The sequence below is a fragment of the Limanda limanda genome, chromosome 12 (genome assembly GCF_963576545.1).
Source record: "Limanda limanda chromosome 12, fLimLim1.1, whole genome shotgun sequence".
Classification (NCBI taxonomy): Eukaryota; Metazoa; Chordata; class Actinopteri; order Pleuronectiformes; family Pleuronectidae; genus Limanda; species Limanda limanda.
In genome coordinates, this window is record NC_083647.1 from 16,154,805 (window position 1) to 16,169,186 (window position 14,382).

Genomic DNA, 14,382 nt, shown 5'->3' on the forward strand with positions numbered 1-14,382 from the left:
TAAAATACAAGAAGATTTATTTTTAATTAATGAAGCTTAAAAGTGGTGCTTTGTTTTTTTATGCACATCAAATCCATAGCGGAACTATTGAGGGAGCCGGGTTTCTCGGGGAACAATTTGATCCGAGCACTACTTCATTCAGGCTGATGCAAGCTGTCAGTCTGTCTTTGTGGAGAGGATTTTACGGTATTTTATTTCCTGTTATGGCAGCCGTTCAATAAGTTGTAAAGTTTTTCTATCCTTGTCATGTCTGGTTACTATTGCGATGAAGATAAATGTAGATAAATGTAGCGCTTAGCTGCTCAGTAGCTAAAGTTAGCAGCTGTGTGTTCACATGTGTGATTCTTCTCAGACTGCAGGGGAAGGAGTCACAGCCCGGTCTCACTGATAACGTGACACCTGGATCTGTTTGCTATTTCAACTGTGTCCCTCTTTACTTTGCTAATCATTTTTATTTCGTCTCCTCGCATAGTGTGAAGAAGATGACGGACAGTCAGGGAGGAGCAGCGACCAGTCCAATGGAGCTGTACGAGAAACTGACAGCTCAAGGAGAAGAAGTCCGAGGCTTGAAAACAGCCAAAGCTGAGAAAGTAAGTGAAATAAGCTGATTATAACATTAACCTTGAATAAATGATGATTCCACCCATGTTGTATTTTTAGTTTGATGGTGTTTTGCATGTGTCTGAACATGTACTGATCACTGACTGCTGTTCAACAATATCTTAAGGAGTTAGTGATGTGATGCCTCTTCAAGTCTTGGTATCTCAGCAACAGCTCAAAAAGTATTTTAAAATATAGGCTTTTTTGCAACTGTTATAGTCAGTCAGGATGATGTTATTTTTCAATATTAGTTTATAAATGTGGAGCTGGAAAAGAACTTTAAATGATATGACGATCATTTATTTCTAATGTGTGTGATGGAAATTCAACTTGAGATTTGAAATAATGATATTCTCAGACCTGAGTTGCTTTTGAGTCTTCATAATAGTAAGCTCTGCAGAGTTTTTACAACAAGCACGGGTGCTCGAAATGGAACAACTGGACGCAAGTTCACAAAAGCCAGAATTTATACAAAGAGGCGTTACACAAGAGATATTATGAAAAAAAGAAGACATCAAAGACATCAAAGACATGAGATCATCAGCTATGTCCTATCTGCTGTGTCCATCCGTCTGCGGTACCAGTTGGAAGAAAAACATCAACAAATAAGGGTTCCATCCTGTCAGGTAGACAGTATCACAGCAGTGAGACACCTAGTCAGGGGATTCCCACTACCTTAGACACTGGTCAGTGGAATTTTCCATAACACGCGTGTATTAAGGCAGATATGACTAGTCCATAGGTTCCATAGGTTTCTCAAAAGACAAAAAATCAGTAGAAAAACTACTACATCTACTATGTGCAATTTTAGTAATTACCCAGTTTGGATTTTGAGATAAACATAAGATTGGATTTTCTTCCACTACTCCAAAAAATTTAGTTTTTAGTTTTAAAACTGATCCGTTTTAAATGATATTTGATTCTGGTGGGGCTTTGCTGCTTTATATTCTCTGGGTTCTTCTGACTGCAGTGTGTTTGTGCTCCCCAGGCTGAAGTCGAGGCTGCTGTCCAGATGCTGCTGAAGTTGAAAGTGGACTACAAACAGACGACGGGTCAGGATTACAAAGCAGGATGTCCGCCCTCAGAAAACGCTGCCGTCACTGACAACGGGACAGCAGCAGGTGGGGTTGGCGCCGGCGGAGACGACACGGTTGACCCGTGGAACGTCTCCACCACCAATGCCAAGGGGGTGGACTACGACAAACTCATCGGTGAGATTTAAAAACTCTCGTATATAAAAAACAAAGTTTGGCTCTCACTTAAAGAGCTGAAGTTGATATGAATAATTCTGACTCATTATCTTTCCCATGTCTTTCTTCAGTGAGGTTTGGCAGCAGTAAAATAGACAAGGAGCTGGTGGACAGAGTAGAGAAAGTCTCTGGACAGAAACCTCACCGCTTTCTAAGAAGAGGAAAATTCTTCTCACACAGGTCAGTATTATAGGAACTGGAAATATTTCATCATCCAGTGACAGAAAGGAGAGAGTTTGTGGGAGAATGACTCATCAATAAATCCCTTTCCTCTTATTGTTGTTTTTTGGCAGAGACATGAATCAGGTGCTGGATGCTTATGAGAAACAAAAGTCCTTCTACCTTTACACGGGCAGAGGTCCGTCCTCTGAAGCCATGCACGTCGGCCATCTAATCCCCTTCATCTTCACCAAGTGAGTTCTTCATCCTCATTTCATCCTTCACTATTTTGCACCTGATTTCACTTGTGGGCTTTTTACTGATTCTTTCTTCCTTGTTCCAGGTGGCTTCAGGATGTATTTGACATCCCGCTGGTGATCCAGCTGACTGATGATGAAAAGTATCTGTGGAAGGATCTCTCACTGGAGGACTGCCACCGCTTCGCTGTGGAGAACGCTAAGGACATTATCGCCTGTGGCTTCGATGTGAACAAGACATTCATCTTCTCTGACCTCGAATACATGGGGTAAAATGTGACAGAATACAATCTCACATTCCTCTCTGGTCGACTTTGCTGCTGAGGCTTCTTAGGATGAATGTTTAGCAATGAATGATCCCCCATATTTGTTCATGTAACCTGAGTGAGCATACGATATCTTATTGGAGTGTTTTTTGTGTTTTAATCTGTTAATTTCCATTTGTTTTCCACAGTGCATCGTCCGATTTCTACAGGAACGTGGTTAAGGTCCAGAAGCACGTTACATTCAACCAGGTCAAAGGCATCTTTGGCTTTACAGACAGTGACTGCATCGGTAAGTCAAGTGAAAAGTGACTTAAAATAAACAAACCATATGACTTTGAACAGTCATTCAAATATTCATCACTTTGGAAAGAGGAAGTCAAATGTAATAAACAGTTTGATGCAGGGATAACAGTTTCCATTGCGTCTCTTTGCATCATGTTCCCATTAATTCTATTTTAATTAATGATTTAAACATAACTAGTTGCCAGTGGTTATAGAGGTGTTTTCAGGTTATTCTCTTTGTCAGGTTAGTGTCGGACATATTACAAAGTGCTGATTTTTTTAGCAAGAAAAATAAAGGAGTCTCAGCATATATGTAACAAAGTACCAGTAAAGGTTTATTACCTATACTTGGCTACAATGTGTCAGTATAACGTTGTATTTGAGGTTTTTACTCCATTATGTCCTGATTCTGAAGTGTGGTTGTATGAATTATTTTCGTTTGTTTTTAATGATGTTTATTATTTTTTATCCACCCAGGAAAGATCAGCTTCCCGGCCATCCAGGCAGCCCCGTCGTTCAGTAACTCATTCCCACAGATCTTTGGAGGCAGAAAGGATATTCAGTGTCTCATCCCTTGTGCCATCGACCAGGTCAGCACAGCGTTGCACTAATACATGAAAGTACTACTTAAGCCATTTTCAGACATGAACTATGGAGAATGTACGCACAGTTAGATCTGGACATTTACTGGAGCCTTTTCCACATGAAGAACACAGTAAGATATTCTGTGCTCAGATGTGTTTTGCAACAATTCTCATTATCTCAAAACTCATTCTGACACATTCTGACATTATCCAGAGTTTTTACTAAGGAGCAGGCCTGAGAAAGTCCAGAGCATCTCACATGGACACTAGTGTTCCTACATTCCGCCCATCCGGAGAATGCCTGTAGATTACCCAGAGTTAGGAGCATGTCTGAAAGCAGCTTTACTGATATTCATGGTTTACAATGTCATGATGTGTTTGGACCCATCTTCCCTCTCACGCAGGACCCGTACTTCAGGATGACCCGTGACGTAGCGCCAAGGATCGGCTATCCCAAACCCGCTCTGCTGCACTCCACCTTCTTCCCCGCCCTGCAGGGGGCGCAGACCAAGATGAGCGCCAGTGATGCCAACTCCTCCATCTTCCTCACGGACACACCCAAGCAGATCAAAAACAAGGTGCTGCTGTTAGTCGTTATAACAAGTCAAAAGTTACCAGTCAGATGACCAATATCTAATGAATGGCTGATCTGACCTGTGTACGTTATACTCACAGATCAACAAACATGCGTTTTCTGGAGGGAAAGACACAGTGGAAGAGCACAGGAAGCACGGTGGAAACGCAGACGTAGACGTCTCCTTCATGTACTTGACCTTCTTCCTTGAAGATGATGAGCAGCTGGAGAAGATCAGACAGGTGAGGGCTTTGTTTCCTTTGCTAATCACACTCTTTTCTGTGTTTTGCTTTCCCTGTTCTTTGTACAACAAGCTCTCTGTGTCTTTCATTTACCTCTTCGTCTTGTTAATCATTACCCTCCGCTCACCCATCCCCGCTCTTCTACTTCTTTTCCAACACTCACCCCGTCCCCTCTCGCTGCAGGACTACACAAGTGGAAATCTTCTCACAGGAGAACTGAAGAAGCTTTTGATTGAGACCCTACAGCCCATCATCACCCAGCACCAAGAGAGACGCAAACAAGTCACAGACGAGACAGTCAAGCAGTTCATGACACCGAGACCTTTAAATTTTAAAATCTAGCCTGTTTGACCTTCCGAAATGTCTGGGGTCTTAATCTTGGGAATCTCAAGACAAGAACAAATAATGCATCCATCTGTTTCCCATTTAAAATCCACATCATTCCGAAATGGAAGGTGGACATTTGCTCATGGTTTGCATCAGAGCTGGAGAAAAGTGTAAATGTAAATTACTGGAGATGATGTGCTCCTCTGTGTTAAAACTAAGCATGGCGTTGTCTGCAGCTTCATGCTAATCGTCATGCCACCTGTTAAATGTACCCGATCATGAAGTGTTTGTATTTTCGGTGCTGCTGTAACATCACAGAACAATAACTGTCATCACATTGTGATTATGAAAAAAAGGTGTGCTGACTTAGAAGAATGATAATGAAATATGAGTTCATCACTTAAGAGTCTGAGTGCATTCCATTAAGTCTTCATCTCTCCTCACAGAGAGAAGTAAAGCAAAAGTGACACTGAGTCAAATCTTTTCATTAAACTTTGTCTAAGGCTAAACATTAAACTGCACTTCAAAACCTAAAGCTCCTCTCTCTTTTGAAAGCTAGTTGATATTCAGGGTTTCGCCACATGAGAGGAATGTTTCAGTAATGCTCAGACGGAATTTCATTACATCCGGCACCAATGTCCACTTGGACTGACGGAAGACCTGATGAGATTTTGGTGTTCAAAGGTCCAGAAGGTTAGTGGTTAAATAGTCGCTGTGACATCATCAATGTTCTACAAAATCCCTTTTCATGGCCAATATTTAACATCATAACTCTGGAGCAGAATGGGATTTGTGAGGCGGACGAATGCAAGGTGGTGATTCTAGTTTTCTTTATATTTCTATGATCAAACATCAAAAATACCAATTTTCCCCACATTATCCCAAACATCAAGTATATTAAACAAGCATCTAGTGATACAATAACTAGTGAGATAACAGGTCTCTTTTCCCTATGAAACAGAAAAAAAAGATTTAATTAGATTAGTTTAGATTACAAGACAAGTCAGGACAAATTTGCAATAAAAAAAACAAGTATACCACAAATGACACTGAACAGGTTTTTAGTGCGCACTCGATTGCTGGAAATTATCCTCCAGTCGTTTTAAGCAGACACATATTAAAGCCACTTCCAAGAATCTATTGTGTTAGCTTTATAAAAACCTGTTTTCTTTTAACTGCCTCTAATTCATTCTAAACCAGTGTCCACACAGAGATGAATGTTAATAACAGCTGAATGTGAACTAAAACAAACACAGACTTCCTACACAAGGACTCAATGTGGAGGAGGGGGGACCTGTGGTAGTTGACACTTATCTTTGCTTCACTTGAGTAGATTTATTTTCAGGTACTTTTTACTCCACTACTTTTATCAGCAAATATCTGTACTTTCTACTCCCATGCATTGTGTTAAATATAAATAATCAATAACAAGAGGGGAATTGGCCCAATGATCCAATCAGAACGGGCAGGTAACTGGTAGCATCACCTACAGCATTCTTTATTAATATGAGTCTGTATTATGAATGCATTACACAGACTTTAGGCCCAGTTAATGATGCAGTAATCTTATGCATTAGGGAATAGGCTACCATCTGCAAGTACTTCTACTTTTAATACTTATAGTACATTTAAAAAGCAAGTAGTCACTTTTACTCAAGTAGAAAAGTTAATGATACAAAATGTTGGAGCACCTCCTCCTTCCCTGCTTCTTTATCAGCTATTGGTGCAGTTGTTACAGTTTGATCACAGATACCTTTACGTTGCATTTGTGCATTTTACATTTAAGTTGTGTGAAATGAAGAAATTAAATAAACAAATGATGTGGAGCAATTTGAAGCTTCAGTGGCCCCTGGCTGGTCTCTCACTTCACTCAGGAGGAGATCCAGCTTTGACAAACCACTAACACAACAAGTCATCTCTCTTCCAACCAATCAGAATCAGAATCCGAATGTGTTTATTGCCAAGTAGGTTTACACCTACCTGGCATTTGCTCTGGTTGTTGGTGCATACAATGAACATAAAAACACAATAAATACAACACATATAAGAGAAAAAAATGAACAATATATAAAATAAAAATATATAAAAGATAAAAGATCAATGAGTTGCCCCACTCTGCACAGGGGTTGCTGGTCTCTCACTTCACTCAGGAGGAGATCCAGCTTTGACAAACCACTAACACAACAAGTCATCTCTCTTCCAACCATTCAGAAGCAGAATCAGAATGTGTTTATTGCCAAGTAGGTTTACACCTACTTGGAATTTGGTCTGGTTGTTGGTGCATACAATGAACATAAAAACATAAAAACACAATAAATACAACACATATAAGAGAAAAAATAACCAATATATAAAATAAAAATATAGAGAAAGATAAAAGATCAGTGAGTTGCCCCACTCTGCAGAGGGGTTTGTGGTGTTGTGTCCTGAACTTGGCACCGCACTGGGCCGTGGAAAGTGAAGCCAGTCTCCCAGTTGGACAGTGGGACGGTGACACATGCCGATGACGACCACCCGTTGATAACACTGTTGATTTTGACGATCGGCAGCGGCCCGGCGGCGGCAGCCAATGGGCGCGGGGGGCGGACAGCCGGCGCTGGGAGTTGTCTTCCACCCAGTGTCCCCATTGGGCTTCTTTAAAAAGGCCGAGCACGCTCCTTCTTTTCCCCCGGAGCCCCCGCCTCCACCGCCGCGGGTACAGAAATAGAAAAAAGAGCTCCGGCTGCGGGAGAAAGAGCGCGATACATCGGCGGAGAGTTATAAACCTGTCAGCCTGCTCCCGAGCTCCGAGCCCCGGGGAGACAATCCACATTCCGCCGGTGACCCTCCACCCTCCGCCTTCCGCCTGCCCGGCACCAGCACCGTCCCACGCCCGCAGAGAGAAAGAGAGAAAGAGAGAGGGAGGGTACCAAGCACCAAGCCGGGGCTCTGTCTATCAAAACCCCCCCATTAGTCTGAAATCCTCACTTCCCGAGCCACAGGTTGTCCACCGCCGAGCTAGCTCGACCCGTACCGGCCGTGAGGGTGTCTCTTGGGGGGGAATGGCATTGGACTTCGCCGCGGGCTGCGTGGGAGGTAAGTCGCTCGCCACGTTAGCAGCAGCAGCAGCCCCACGGGTTAACGAGCTGGAGGTAGCATTAGCATTAGCTGCCCTCCTGTACTTTTCCACCCAGCGGAGATATTAAAAGTGGCCGATCGCCCCCGTGGTGAAGCATCAGAAACAAATGAAACGTGTCAGGTCACAAAGGTCAAACTCTGAGATTTAAGCAGCAGTTATTCACGTGTAGAATCCCGGATGTAAGGTGAAGTTAGTGGAGTTACATTCCTCACCTCACACACAGGGAGTGGTGGGACCTGCATGAATGAAACCTGCAGGACCATGTGTGTTAGCCAGGTTCACCTCCAGCAGAAAAAAGGAAAGAAATAAGTGATGTTTTGGTGTTAAAACCTAAAACTAGAGCAGATTATTGCATCATCTTGTTTCATAGTTATTACCTGTGTTGCTAAATAACTACTTAAAGTAGGATTACTTCACGTCTTCCTGTTTGAATGGAGCCCACAGTGGTTTCCAGTAAGAACCTGATCACAGACCCTTTGGGAAACTTGTCACCTGTTTTGTCTCTGCTCAAGGCCACGTCTTCCCAAACCCGAACACCCCATGGACCCACGGATAAGAGCCACTTACTCCTGGTGTGTGATTAAACTCCAGAGAGAAGAGTAACTGTATTTTCATTTTTTTTTTAAAGTTTGCACGGTCTCATTTCAACCAAGTGAAGACCCTCCAGATGTGAGTTCTGGAGCTCGATGGTGCTTATAACTAAATATCAGGCTCTTTAAGTGCAGCACGGCCTGATTTGTGCTCATCATCGTCACAAATATATTTACCCTACAATTCTCTAGATTCACTAAAGCACTGCCACAAACTAAAATTAAAATATACCATTCCAAACCTGCAGGTGCACTGGTGAGTGTATTCAGTATGATTAACCACAGAGGCCTGCAGAGGTATGTGTGCTCAAGATGTCAGGTCACGGACGAGATAGTAAACGTGTGGACGAGATGGATTACAGGGCTGAAATCTGCCATAATGATACAAACATACATGTCATTAAACAGAGAAGAATACGAGCTCTACATGTGTAGAGCGGCCTCTGATGATTCTGGGCTAATATGACCTAATGAGACACTATCTTTCTAGGATTTATCAGGACACTGTGCTGCCGTGTAGTGGAGTTTTGACTCCCTGGAAAAAAGTCAAGGACAGTTCACCGTTGAGCTTTCATCACCGCGCACAGTGACCAGCTGATTCGTCTCATGATGGGCGGGCTGTCGATAGTTGCGAGATGATTTCCTTCACTTGATCATAAGATGTGTTCCTTCCCTAAAACCAAACCACACTGTGTTGGCGTGATGGCTTGCTCATCGGGCTGCATTGCATTCACAATTTGTGGTGTTAGATATGCACGACATTGTTGTAGTGCTATAATCAGGTCAAGAAGATAGTGACGGATTAGATATGATATGATTTTTTTTTTTTCCCTTCCACCAAGTAGGTTATGTTTTCATCTTTGTAAGGAAAAATTACCCCAAAACCCCCAAACTGATTTCCATGAAACTTGGTAGAAAGATGTGGTATGGGATCCAGAAAGTTTTTTTTTTTCTTTCTCCACATATTTTACTTTACCAGATTCAGGTGTTTCTCAACAATTTGGGCATTGTTCAACATTTTCAGTATTTCCCCACAGAACGATCAATGGAGCTGAATTTAGGGAACTGACTTCTATGAGTGTATTCAGTGCAGCTTGATTGAACTGAATGGGACGATTGGGCCTCGGCGGAGGAACGTGCTCTACTGAGGATCATCCCAGTCTGAATATGTTTTTAAATCGAGTCTCCTCTCTTCTTCAGGTGCTGCTGGTGTTTTAGTCGGGCATCCATTTGACACTGTGAAGGTGGGTACCAATTAATTACTTCTGTTGGGCAACGACATGATCCGGTGCCGTGCTGTTAAACTGTTGTAAATCGGCCCACTCTGTGTGGCAGCCTGGGTTAGCACATTAAGCTACACCTAAAGTTACACAGTCAAACAGGAGCGGCATAGTTGAGCAAGAGGAATTAGTGGTCTGATCGCCATAGCAACATCAGGACAAATGTGTAGAACTGTTAAATAATGTACATGTGTTTTTAAGTTGTGTTTATATTTTCTGGTTCTTTATGACTAAACAGATCAAATCTTCTGTTTATATCGTTTAGAGAGAAAGTAAAACCTCCTAATAGATACTTGTTACTTAGCTGTTATTTATTATTAAACATGCACCTGATATCCTTATAGATGTTAGAGCCTAATCCGATGCTGACATCACTTTCAACTAACTGCAGCGCAAAGAAAGTGTCATAGGCATTAAATCCTTGTGTTTAGGTCAAAAATAAACATTACAGAAAGATTTTCTTTCGATTTTTTCCCTGTTTTCACCCACGTGATTAGTTTTAAAAAGGCCGGGACCTTTTAACTGTTTAAATACAGCATAGGATTGTGCCAATCTGCAGCTTTCACTTTCTAGAAGCACAAAGACGGTGATTGGTCGTAGCTCTTTTATGCCTTGCTTTAAATGTCATTTCTGCCTGAGCTGGTGTGTGTGTGTGTGGGGGCCGGGGGCGGCTGTCTTTAACAGCAACAGTGTCACTGTGTTGTAGATGAGAGAGAGAAATAAACAACCTCTCCACGGAAATGTGACCTAGTAAGTATGGTCCAGGTCTTTCTTCTTCTCACCCTATGTCCTGTCTTGAGCTATAGAAATGTAATGAATTTTTTTTTAAATTGAATTATACTTCTTCATGTTGCACCCCCCCCACCCCCCTCCAGCATCCTTTTTATTAAACCCTGAACTGAAACCATTTCAAAACACTGTTGCCCGTTTGTTTCCTTTGTTAGTAACGTATATGACAGTATGTGGCGTGTTGTCGTTGTCTTAGGCTTCTTTACTCCGTCGCACGACTCTAATTCCAGCGCTGTCATCCACAGGTGCGGCTTCAAGTTCAAAATGTGGACAAACCTCTGTACCGTGGAACAATCCACTGCTTCCAGTCCATCATACGCCAGGAGTCGGTAAGCTCTCGTACTCTACACTACATGATTCCTGGATTGCGTTTAGACCTGTGTGCAGTTTCCACCGGGCACTGTACTATGCAAACGGGTTGGCTGCACTTGTGTAAGTGTCCAGTTACTGTCCCATCAGCCCGGCACCAGCCAGCGTTCCTAACATGGGAAGTTAGGGGTGAAAGGAGGAGGCGGTGCGTCTGTTAGCCAGGGTCAGCAATAACCATACTCCTGCGTGGGCTAAATTAAGATTTGGACTTCCTGCCATTTGAGCTAGGTGGTGTGGTGCGCTTGGTCTTGGTGGATTTGTCATGGAGGTGTCATCTTGTCTTCCTCCCCCAAGACAATATAAAAATTCTTAAATGGTTTATTTTGTTAACTTGAAGGTTTGATGATAGAGGGATCAGGGCTTTGAAAACTGATTTAATCATAATTTCTAGCATCTGTTCCTGTGACTGCAACAAAAGCATTAACTGTGAATACATGTATCAGACACCAACACAATCAGCTTAGTTCAACATCACAAATGCACTGAAAACTGAGGCGCTCTCTCACCTTGCTGTCTTAACTCTGATGCCGATTGTTTCCATTCCCATTGCTGACAAAAGCCAGATGTTAGCTGGTATTGGGTTTTTTGACCAGTGGAAAAGGGGCTTTACCTACTCTTTCAACCAGTAATTCAATGAACTGTATATCTTAATCATAAGTATGTGCACAAAAGTATCAGTTACTAATTTGTGTACTTAAATGATTATAAAGGTGTCTCTATAATGTTGGTGGTCCCAGTAACGTGTCTTTGTGTCTGTAGACGCTCGGCCTGTACAAAGGCATCGGCTCACCGATGATGGGTTTGGCCTTCATCAACGCCATAGTCTTTGGTGTCCAGGGCAACGCCATGCGCAAGCTGGGCCGCGACACGCCGCTCAACCAGTTCCTGGCGGGAGCCTCAGCAGGAACCATCCAGTGTGTCATCTGCTGCCCGATGGAGCTGGCCAAGACACGCATGCAGCTGCAGGGGACTGGAGAGAAGAAGTCGAAGTCGAAGCTGTACAAGAACTCCCTGGACTGTCTGGTGAGAATCTACAGGAGGGAGGGAATCCGAGGGATCAACCGCGGCATGGTGACCACCCTGATGCGCGAGACACCTGGTTTCGGCGTGTATTTTCTCACGTACGACATGTTGACACGTGCCCTGGACTGCGAGCCGGAACAACCGTACCTTATCCCCAAGCTGCTGTTCGCCGGAGGAATGTCGGGCATCGCTTCCTGGATCTCCACCTACCCCGTGGACGTGATTAAGTCACGCCTCCAGGCGGACGGGGTGGGCGGAGTCTACAAGTACAGCGGCATCAGAGACTGTGTGAGACAGAGCTTGAAGAAGGAGGGGTGGAGGGTGTTCACACGTGGGCTCACGTCCACTTTGCTCCGCGCGTTTCCGGTGAACGCCACCACGTTTGCCACCGTGACTCTATTTCTAATATACATGCGCGAGGGAGAAGAGTGTCGTATCAAGGACCCGGAGCCCCAGTCCGTCCAGCTGCAGCCACAGACCCTGCCGACCAGCCTGTGAGCCACATTTCATCCGTCAAATATAGATGGAACTGTCAGCTCCTCGCAGGTCTGATCCCTCAGCTGGTTTCCATAGCAACAAACATGAACTGGTCCTAAGAACACATCTGTGCACTGAGCTACTGCAAAGTGTCCACCTAGTATTTAATAATATATAGTGTATTTTAAGATAAAATCTGCACTTGTAAATAAGGCCTCTTTTTAAAACATCCTTGGAGTCTTGAGAGTCAGGAAACTCGACAGTTACAGAATGGCGCTTACAGATGTCCCAAATATTTTGAGTCAAGGAAACACTTTTCATTTTGATGCAGTGTTCAGGTCAAAATTACTCATACCTAGATCTTAATTCAACCACTGGTGTAATATTCCTCATCTATTTCGTCCAGGTCAATTAGTCCCCTTTACTCTTTACACATTTTTACATTGTTTTCTAGTGGTTACATGTACATAGAGAGCTTATACATGTACATAAATGTAGATATTCTGAAGTTACAACTGCGTATTTAGTTAAACTTTGCTATGAAATCAGAAGCCATCTTTTTACATCGGTTCTTTGTCTACTTTAATAATCTACCTTTTAGATTCTGACATTTTATACAGAAAATATTAAGGGCTCTGACAATGACTCACTGCAGTATGACACAAACCGAGAAGAAGTCGGATACAGAATAAACGTGTAATGTCTGTAAAATGGTTAATTATTGGAAACAATCTGCAGTTTTTGAATCTTGTTACTTCGGAGATTGTACCTTATGGTATGATACTGTTATACGGTTACATTTTTGACAGTCATATTTGCAAGAATCTGTGATGAGCAAAATGTTACAATCCTTTAAATTTTTAAGTTCCCCTTGATTGGAGATTGTTGTTTATCAGGCGCCCTGTTGTCCACTAGGGGGTGGTGTCTACACACTAACCTGAGGCAGAGGAATGGCCCCTGTAAGACTGAGCTCAGAATTTCTGCCTATTTTTTCTTTGTGTATGAAAGTACAGTTTTACCACCTGTCAGCTAAATTATACTGATCAAACACATCCAGAGGATATGAAATAGTCAAGTATAAATACAATTCATCTCGTGAACCTGATTTTAATCTTTTACCTCTGTCTGTAAATTGATGAACCTGTAACATTATTATAACATTTCACCCTCAGAGACTGTCACTTGTCATTAACTTTTTATCATCTGCCACAAAACCAAAACAACTGAAGTCTAAAGCTTCAAGCACCAAGGACGGAACCAGACTCTTCTAATGATTCTGTTTTCTGTTGGCTTCTTCAACTAAGATCTGTCCGAGACCCCTTTGCTTTCCTCTCCATGTTAACCTACAGGACAAAGGGCACACACACACACAGTGTCCCTCGGTCAAGTGTGAACTCTGTGAACTACTCGGTAAACAGTTGCAATACTGAAAAGTGAAAACGTCATGCAGGTTAAAAATGTCAAATGAGACAAATAAAAGACAAGCGGACATCATCCTGCCTACAGGTGGCGCCACACAGACCAGAACTGTAGCAGCTCTTACTCTTCCTGCACATATTCATGTTCTCACTGGTCCTGTTGGATCAAACTGCTCTGGAGTTGGTCAAATAATGTACATACTGTGAATTTGGCTTCTTTCTTTTCTCATTATCTCTTGGTTTTCAACTTTAGGTTTGATTTTATTTCCTTTTCTGTATTTTTGTTTTAAGACTAAATGTGTATATATTTTGGGTTTGCCTGACTTTACTGGTGGATGATATGATTGCTGATATTTTTGTGAAAAGGCTGCTTTAATTATGCTCGTCTTGTACCAAAGCAGCAAGTTCTCTCTGTTGAATGTTGGAATAAAAGCCACTTTCCCCCTCACATTCTGAATCACACTGTTCTTAGTGCAGCTATACAATTCAATGTTAACCCTTGGAAGTTTTTAGATCTCAGGAATAGAGAATTAATGGATGTTTGCAACATGCTCCGATCCACATGTCACATTAAATAAGTGAAAGGCACTCAAAGTGTATACTTCCAACCAGTCCCCACATTTGAATGAGTTCTTATTTGGATCTGCACCAAATGCAAAATGCATTTTTCTCTGAGAACTCAACATTGCAGTGTAAAAGAAAGTGTAAAAAATAAATTAATTTTCCATCCAATCATTTTTGTATAAATAATGTAATCCAGCTAACTCAGACAAACAA

At 42.4% G+C, this 14,382-nt stretch overlaps 2 protein-coding genes across 2 annotated transcripts; both read left to right on the forward strand.

Annotated features, from left to right (window-relative positions):
* The first annotated feature begins 90 nt into the window (after positions 1 to 90).
* On the forward strand, positions 91 to 5,076 carry LOC133015934 (tryptophan--tRNA ligase, cytoplasmic). Its single transcript, XM_061083227.1, has 11 exons — positions 91 to 186; positions 473 to 590; positions 1,589 to 1,811; positions 1,922 to 2,030; positions 2,144 to 2,263; positions 2,353 to 2,535; positions 2,721 to 2,821; positions 3,292 to 3,404; positions 3,803 to 3,976; positions 4,074 to 4,214; positions 4,398 to 5,076. Exons 2-11 carry the CDS (start codon positions 483 to 485, stop codon positions 4,554 to 4,556), a joined length of 1,431 nt encoding a protein of 476 aa, XP_060939210.1. The 5' UTR covers positions 91 to 186; positions 473 to 482; the 3' UTR covers positions 4,557 to 5,076.
* A 2,142-nt stretch (positions 5,077 to 7,218) lies between these two features.
* LOC133016093 (mitochondrial basic amino acids transporter) lies at positions 7,219 to 14,053 on the forward strand. The gene is made up of 4 exons (XM_061083411.1): positions 7,219 to 7,616; positions 9,450 to 9,493; positions 10,564 to 10,647; positions 11,447 to 14,053. Exons 1-4 carry the CDS (start codon positions 7,583 to 7,585, stop codon positions 12,206 to 12,208), a joined length of 924 nt encoding a protein of 307 aa, XP_060939394.1. The 5' UTR covers positions 7,219 to 7,582; the 3' UTR covers positions 12,209 to 14,053.
* Positions 14,054 to 14,382: the final 329 nt, after the last annotated feature.

What these genes read in the sequence shown, in the direction of transcription:
- LOC133015934 (XM_061083227.1), top strand. Translation starts at nt 483, where the DNA reads ATGACGGACAGTCAGGGAGGAGCAGCGACCAGTCCAATGGAGCTGTAC. An exon ending in GGACTACGACAAACTCATCG is followed by an intron (nt 1,812 to 1,921) that starts GTGAGATTTAAA and finishes GTCTTTCTTCAG; the next exon opens with TGAGGTTTGGCAGCAGTAAA. An exon ending in CCAAGCAGATCAAAAACAAG is followed by an intron (nt 3,977 to 4,073) that starts GTGCTGCTGTTA and finishes TTATACTCACAG; the next exon opens with ATCAACAAACATGCGTTTTC.
- LOC133016093 (XM_061083411.1), top strand. Translation starts at nt 7,583, where the DNA reads ATGGCATTGGACTTCGCCGCGGGCTGCGTGGGAG. An exon ending in ATCCATTTGACACTGTGAAG is followed by an intron (nt 9,494 to 10,563) that starts GTGGGTACCAAT and finishes TGTCATCCACAG; the next exon opens with GTGCGGCTTCAAGTTCAAAA. An exon ending in CCATCATACGCCAGGAGTCG is followed by an intron (nt 10,648 to 11,446) that starts GTAAGCTCTCGT and finishes TTGTGTCTGTAG; the next exon opens with ACGCTCGGCCTGTACAAAGG.